This window comes from Rhodamnia argentea, chromosome 10, assembly GCF_020921035.1.
Source record: "Rhodamnia argentea isolate NSW1041297 chromosome 10, ASM2092103v1, whole genome shotgun sequence".
NCBI classification, from domain to species: Eukaryota; Viridiplantae; Streptophyta; class Magnoliopsida; order Myrtales; family Myrtaceae; genus Rhodamnia; species Rhodamnia argentea.
Window position 1 is genome coordinate 5,929,110 of NC_063159.1, and position 7,592 is coordinate 5,936,701.

General features: G+C 40.6%; 1 protein-coding gene across 3 annotated transcripts; it reads left to right on the top strand.

Annotated features, from left to right (window-relative positions):
* The first annotated feature begins 372 nt into the window (after positions 1–372).
* On the top strand, positions 373–7,462 carry LOC115749230 (TOM1-like protein 6). Of its 3 annotated transcripts, none has more exons than XM_030685960.2 (9): positions 375–810; positions 1,516–1,594; positions 1,731–1,829; positions 4,345–4,458; positions 4,919–5,082; positions 5,209–5,290; positions 5,369–5,454; positions 5,677–5,976; positions 6,327–7,462. In XM_030685960.2, the coding sequence occupies exons 1-9, from the start codon at positions 689–691 to the stop codon at positions 7,168–7,170; spliced, it is 1,890 nt and encodes a 629-aa protein (XP_030541820.2). In that variant the 5' UTR covers positions 375–688; the 3' UTR covers positions 7,171–7,462. The 3 variants fall into 3 exon arrangements, with proteins under 3 accessions (XP_048127270.1, XP_030541820.2, XP_030541821.2); XM_030685961.2 differs by having other exon boundaries at positions 1,520–1,594; XM_048271313.1 differs by lacking the exon at positions 4,345–4,458 and having other exon boundaries at positions 373–810.
* Positions 7,463–7,592: the final 130 nt, after the last annotated feature.

Genomic DNA, 7,592 nt, shown 5'->3' on the forward strand with positions numbered 1-7,592 from the left:
AAGATGGAATTGAAACTAGACTTTTTTTTTTTGTTGAAAGATTTGAAACTAGATTGAAAATCATTTTATTTTCAGTTTTTAGGGAACTAGGCGAATAATGAAATGGGTGAAGGTTGTCTTTGCAAAGGGTGAGTCCCTTCTTCAATGTGCTACTTGGGAGCCGATCCCTTTCTTGTTCCTTAATCTCTCTCTCTCTCTCTCTCTCTCTCCTGGCATTTGACTCCAAAGGCAGGCTAAAATCCAGGAAGGAGACAAAGGTAATTAACAATTTTTTGGGGGGGCAGCGAAACGAAAGCAAGAGCGAGAAAATCGCGATTATGGATTCGACTGAGTGGTGGTGGCGATCTCTTAACCCAAAACAAAAGTTCAAAGACACCCAAAAAAAAAAAAAAAAAAGGAACACGAACATACGACAGAAAAATCGATGCTTTGCCCTTTCCCTTCTTTTGCTGGGCTCGATTCGTAAAAATGTCTTTTTTAGTTGCTTTTCCCCAGTTGTTCATCGTCGTCTCTTGCGTTGTGTCGCGTTGGACTGCTTTTCTAGGAAATTAAGCCCTTGCGAGCCAGAGAATTTTCCCATCGTTTCCGTCGGAACAAGTAGTCCCCCTCTTTATTTTCCTTCGCCTACCACCCCCCAGAAGACCAGTCAAAGTCAAGAGCCACAGAGAGAGAGAGAGAGAGAGAGAGGATGTTGTCTGCATCATCTTCTTCGGCTACTGTTCGGGTGGAGAAGGCGACGAGCGATCTTCTGATGAACCCCGATTGGACCATGAACATCGACATCTGCGATTATGTCAACTCCTATCCTGGGTACTCGTTTCTATTTGTTTTTTCCCTTGAATTTTTCGCCGAAATTTTGCTTCTTTCGTTGATGGGTTGGTTGACCTTGGTCTCGGTTTGTGTTTCGTTTCGTGCTCGAATTTGTAACTCCTGTTTCGGTGGGTTGCTGTGAGTTTTTAGCTGCTGCTGATTGTGATCGTCGCTTGCATGCGTGCCTTTCAAACTTTTTTCGTTTATTGTCTTTTTCCGTGTTGCATGAGAAGGCAGAGATATGTATTAGGGGGAATAATTTCTCAGGGGAGAAAGGAAAAATTAGTCTTGAGGACAAAAAGGAAATAAGATTGTTCTTCTTTTCACGGTATTTAATGGGAATTTTTGTTTCTGATTGAGCAGAAAGGCTCATAGCAACTGCTATTATTATTCAATGGATTTGTTGACGAGATGCGTATGGAACACTTGATAATTGTTGCTGCAGATACCGATAATATAAATTTATAGTTGCATGATATTAGAATTGAATTTGAAGAAGAATATAATTTGACAATACATGGAAACAAAACTTGTAAAGCTTGCCTTTTTACCTTTCCAAAGCTTGGTAGTCGTAGCTAAACTTGTTGTATGAAAGCAGTAGCTAACAAATCCTTTTATTAGACCCTTGTTCATTTTGGGACTGCATGAGAGCACATTAGAGAGAAAAGATTGCATGCTGATTTTTATTTTTTCTGGATTGCTCAGACAGGCTAGAGAAGTTATAAAAGCAGTGAAGAAAAGATTGCAGCACAAGAGCCCACAAGTCCAATTCCTTGCTTTGACGGTATTTTTGCTCTCTAGATACGTTACATTATACATTCTTAACATGAAAATTGGATTTTAACTTGCAGAAAACATGCCACTTACTGTTTGCTGTGAGAACTTGTTAGAAATCTGATCTCTGTATTCTACTATTGTAGCTTTTGGAGACAATGGTGAAGAACTGTGGTGATTATGTGCACTTTCAAATTGCAGAGAAGAATATACTTGGGGATATGGTCAAAATTGTAAAGAAAAAGGTAAATGCTTGATGGACTGTTTTACAAGCTGTAAAATGCTTTCACACAGCATCACTTTGAATTGTCACTAGTTTGATGTCTTGAGGCTGTTTTTCTTTCATCAAGATTTTGGTAACCTTTTTGGCGTCCTTTGGATTTGTAAATCTTTTCCTTGTCCTGAGAAGCATTCAATTCATTGAGTTCAGAAGAATTTTGTGGGTGGTGGTTGTGCTAAGGTCTTGATCCACGCCAGGTTTGATCTGTGTGCTGCTCTCTGATTTCCCCCTAAAATTTCACAATGATTCATGCGCTAGATGTTAGAGAATTCTGACATGTGTGGTTGTGAAATCGTAGGACGAGTGAGATTTGACCCTTTTTAGGGATAGGAACTCTGTGCTTGTACTGAACACTTCGTACCTACTGCCATGCATTATAATGCCAGAGCATAATTCAGTTTTTAGTATTTGAAGTCTTTTGTCTTATGTTAAGTCTTCTATTATGTTTAGGTACTAAATAGTCATGTGTCATTTGACTTTTAATGAACTGTAAGTTGTTATTTTAGATTAAGCATTGAGAAAGCATCTGTCGCCTGTAACCCCTTGTATAAATTGGTCTTTTAAGTCTTTGTTGTTAGGTTTTCCTCATTCCCCAACTTTCATTGTCATTATTTTTGGTCTTTTTGCTATCTTTTACTCCTCCGACTACGTCAAATTGGTAACAGAGGCCTTTGTTGGCGTCTTTCCAACATCAATTTGGTGTTGGAGTGAAAAAGGTCCTAACTAGTGATTAAGATTGTCGTTTCAACATGATGGTTGTGCGTGGAAGAGGCAATCAAGCCCAACAAACCGAGATGGCTGGGATGAGGCATATCATTGAAGACTTGTCGCGGGCGGTTCCAGCTTTGAAGCAATTGGAATTTGTGGAAGCCTCTAGGAAAATGGGAAGGCGATTGTGATACCTTGGACATCAAATCCCTTTCATAATGCTGGACTGATAATGTAGTAGGAGGTGGATTGGAAGAGCGATTGCATTAGCCTTTGATCTTGAAGAGAAATAACCTTTCTGTGACGATTTCAAAGGTGAAGCAGCAACAATTAAGTGGGATGATCATGAAGTCATGCAAACAGTTGTATGGGATATGGCGATGAGATGAACTGTTTCCAGCAAATTTACTGGCAGGAGATGAAATAGTCGAAAGTATTGATGATCAGAACAAGATAGGAAAAAGTATTTCTGAAGATTGTGATCCGGCTAGATATGTATTAGTTATTAAAGAAGAAGATAAGTAAGCACGTGGAGGAGATGCTAGCCATTTAAATTTGAAGAGTATTAATCATGTCGAGGATAGATTTTGTTATGTCATATCAATTTGAAGGTTTGATTGACAGGTTCAATTATCAAGCCTTCGTGAAGAAGAAATCAATTCAAATTCTAATGATGATGGGAAGGAATTCGCTATATCTCAATAATTAGCATTTAAAACTTGAGGTTGAGTTTCTCAAATTGGAGTAGAAGGAAGCTGACTAGGAAAGGAAACATGGCTAGGAAGTTCCTATCGAAATGGTTGCATAATTCATCTTTATGAAGTACATGAAATTGTGGAGATAAGATAAAAAAGATTGATCAAAAGACATTCTGAGTTCATCAAAGTTGTACATGAAATTGTGGAGATAAGATAGAGAAGATTGACCCAAAGACATTCTGAGTTCATCAAAGTTCTCAATGCTGAGCTTGATTCCTTCCAATTTGGGGAGAATGATGCAGTAGCATATTCAGCTTTTAGTATTTTAAGGCTTTCCTCTTTTATTTAGTCTCTTAATATGTTTTAGGTCCGTAAGTAGTCAGGTGCATCATGTGACTTTTAATGAACTCCAGTGGTCGAGATTGGAAGATTTTTTCTAGTTAGAGGTTGAGATCGTCTTTCGTCAGTAATCCTAGTATGAATAGGTCTTTAGGTCTCTTTGTGATCAAATTTTTCCTCATTCCATAGACTTCATTTATTTATATGAGCCCTAGAATTACCTTTCTTTGTTCCAGATTTAATTCAACTCTATTTTGGCCCTGGTTGGTTCTTTTTGCTAACCTTTACTTCTCAGACTACCTCAAATTGGTTTCCAAGTCCTTATTTGGGTTTTTCCTATGCCACAGTAGTTATCTTGCTTTCCTGTATTGAGTTTCTTTTGGGTAGTTGTGTTTAGTTAGAAAGAATTTAAAGCTATTGGCCTTGTTATAATGGAAGAATTGGTTTGTGGCTTTGTAATCTGAGATTGAGATCTTGATGGGGCTTGTTGCCAGTAGCTTAGAGTCACTTTTTATATGTTTATCGCCTTACTTCAGGCTCTAGCAGATTAAATTTGCACTATTTGATTCATCACTTTTTGTAGTTGATGAGGTGTGATAATTACCTTTGTACATAAAATCAAGATTATCTAGTACTTCAGCTGCTTTCCTTTTGTTTTATGATTGTTGCTTATTTTTTATGTTAGTAATACTGCATTTCTTTGGAGCACTTAAAGCATGTGTATGCCTTGTGCAGACAGATATGAATGTCCGAAACAAAATTCTAGCATTGTTGGATGCTTGGCAAGAGGCTTTTGGTGGACCAGGAGGAAAACATCCGCAGTACTACTATGCATATGAGGAACTTAGAGTGAGTATCCATCGAGGAGTTGCAAGTGTTTCTGGATGAGATCAAATTGCCCTTTTTGTTTTCCTTTTCTGCCTGAAAGGCTGGTTATAGGCTGTTTGTTACAAAAAAGTGATGCATATGCTGTTACCTATTATTTTCGGCTTATAGTTGGTGGTATCACTAGGTCCCCTCAAAATATGTCTCTTCATTGAGAAATATTGTGAATCTGACTGTGAACGATTGTTTTACATTCGTGCTGTTGAAGTGCTCTGCTGAGGGTTTCATCTTCTGCGGTATTGAATGATAATGGCATCTTTGGTTATTTGTGCGTGCATGGAATTATAGTTGGGTATCACGAAAGCATAAAGCCGGACAGGTGAAAAAGAAATGGTGGTTGTTCGGCTGTGTAGAGGCATTGTCTAGAAATTACTATTTTAATGTGGAAGGCAATTTTTATGTGTTTTCATTTTCATAATTCCAGCGTTCTGGCATTCAATTTCCCCGGCGCTCGTCGGATGCAGCACCAATATTTACACCGCCAGTGACCCATCCAACCGAGAGGCATCCTCAAGCTGGATATGGCATGCCAAGCAATTCCACAAGAAGACTTGACGAAGCAATGGCAACTGAGATAGAATCTCTGAGGTCAGGGTTTTGCCTCTCTAAACTCCATGTGTGGTTTTCATCATTTTCTTACTTTCTTTATTGCTTGTCCCTGTCATGTTGCCTTTTCTGACTTCTGTTCCCTGCCAATTCCCTTTGATCATCCAGTCTGTCTAGCATGGATTCAATGCGGAACATCATGGAGCTCTTAAGTGAGATGCTGCAAGCTGTGAACCCCAGTAGTCGTGAGGTAAGTGGCACGATATTCTGCAGTGATGGAGAGTTGACTGACTTCTGAGTCTCTGACGCTCATCTGTTGTCGCTGCAGTCAGTGAAAGATGAACTTATAGTCGATCTAGTGAATCAGTGTCGTTCCAACCAAAAGAAGCTTATGCAGATGCTCACTACAACTAGGTAACCTACATCGGTGTGTCGTGTCTCCTTTTTTTCTCATTGGATGCACTGCATGGATTTATCTATCTACTTTAGTCTTGAGGAACTTTCAGTTCATTTGTGCTTTATATTTTTGGCCTGTTTACTGCTATGTTTTCCTCTCCATTGGCATTATTTTGCCTGCTATTTGGGATTTGCTTGTATATCTTGAGTGGATGTATGACATATGTTGCTTTCTTGCAGTGATGAAGAACTTCTTGCTCGAGGTCTTGAATTGAACGATGGCCTGCAAATTGCATTGGCAAAACATGATTCTATTGCCTCTGGGTCCCCATTGCCAAATCAAACAGCAAACTTCAACTCACAATTGGATGAAGCTGGTGCTTCTGGCATTAAACGGGGTGAGGTTAAACAGAGTGAAATGAAACGAGACCCCAGCCCAAGAGCAAATGCTGCACCCTCTACACCTCCTGCTACTCTTGCAAGCCACTTTATCAATGAAGAGGATGAAGAAGAAGACGACTTTGCTCAGCTTGCACGAAGGTCAGCAGATTCTTGAACCATGAACAATAGATGACGCAACATTATTTTCTCAAAACTGTCGTTCTGTTTTATAGTTGAGCTAGTATCTAAATCAGTGCGTCAGCAGATTTTTGCAATCACGCCACAAATAAAAGAAGATTTCATGTATCTGATTGCAAACTGAAATCAATGTTAAAATTTCATCCAATGTTTCCAGGAGTTTCGTACAGCGTACATGGAGCTAAATCTGCGTCTTGAACTCTGTAATTTCCATTTGCTAGTCATGGATAGTTTTTCTCTGAAGCATGAGATGACAAGTCATGTGGAGGCTCGTCTGGGCCATCATACTAATGTGAATCCTCTAAATGCAGGCATACTAAAACGCAAAATGTTTCTGGAAGCACGACTGCTGTTGGGAGTACCAGTCTTGCATCAATGAACAGCCTGAGCAGCACAAGTTCATCTGCTCCATCTACGTCAGCTGCCGTTCCAGCTGATGCTCTGGCTTTAGCTTTGCCTGACCCGCCTGCTCCTGTTAAGACTACAAAAGACCAAGACATGATTGACTTCCTAAGTCTTGCCCTGACGACCACGTCTCCCTCGCCCCAACCCCCTCACACTCCGTCCTCGAATCAGAATATGAATCATGTACCTGTTTCTCCTAGTCCGGAGGCCAATCCTTATGCGTCCCAGAATAATATTGGATCTCAAGGACAGTTAGCATACAATAGTTATGTGGTTCCATGGGCTCAGCCACAGCCTCAGCCTCAGCCTCAGCCTCAGCCCCATCTACAATCATACCCTCCATTTTCTTCCCAAATGCAACCTCAATTTCCATCGCCCTACCCTCCACCACCATGGGCATATGGCACTAGTTATCCCAATCACCAACGCCAAGTTCCCACATCGAATGTTGGCGCATTTTGGACTCCTCGAGCCGAGACCCCTGGGTCTTACACGCCTCCACAAGGAATCAGACCATTGCAGTCGTTTAACTCGTTCCCTGCTAGAGGAAGCAATGGAGCCGCTCCATCTCCGGTTCCCAGCAATACTTCTGCACCTCCACCTGGACAGAAGCCTTTTGTTCCTTCTTACAGGTTGTTTGAAGATCTGAACGTCCTTGGCAATGCGAATGGGAGGCTGAAGACGACGAGCGGCGGATCTCCTACGCTCTCCGGGAGTCCTGGTCCGAGCATGGTTGGCGGGAGGAAGTGAAGTGAACATAACAAAGCTTGCTCTGAATTTCTTATAGGGTGTAAATATGGGGCAATTTGTCTTTAGGTTTTGAGTGTATCTAGACTGATTGGACACTAGTCACATTTTATCGATTTCTCATACAGCGGAGGCTTTCTTCATCATCAAATTCTTCTTAATAAGGCTTCTGAGTGCTGCATGGACAGGCTCTTGACGGCAAACATTCGATTTTCGGATTTGTTTTGCTAAATGAAACTTCTGACTTGTAAGCTGATTGTGATGGTTGAATGGCGTAGGCTGATTTGAGTAGTGTTGTAGCTTTTTTTACCTCTTTCCCTTTGTTTCTTCATAGTCTTACTAGAGGCTGCTCCGTTGCTTTTCAAGTTTGTGATGCCTGTGTTGTGACGAAGATTTTGGCATTGCCTGTCTCCTTATTGGAAAGT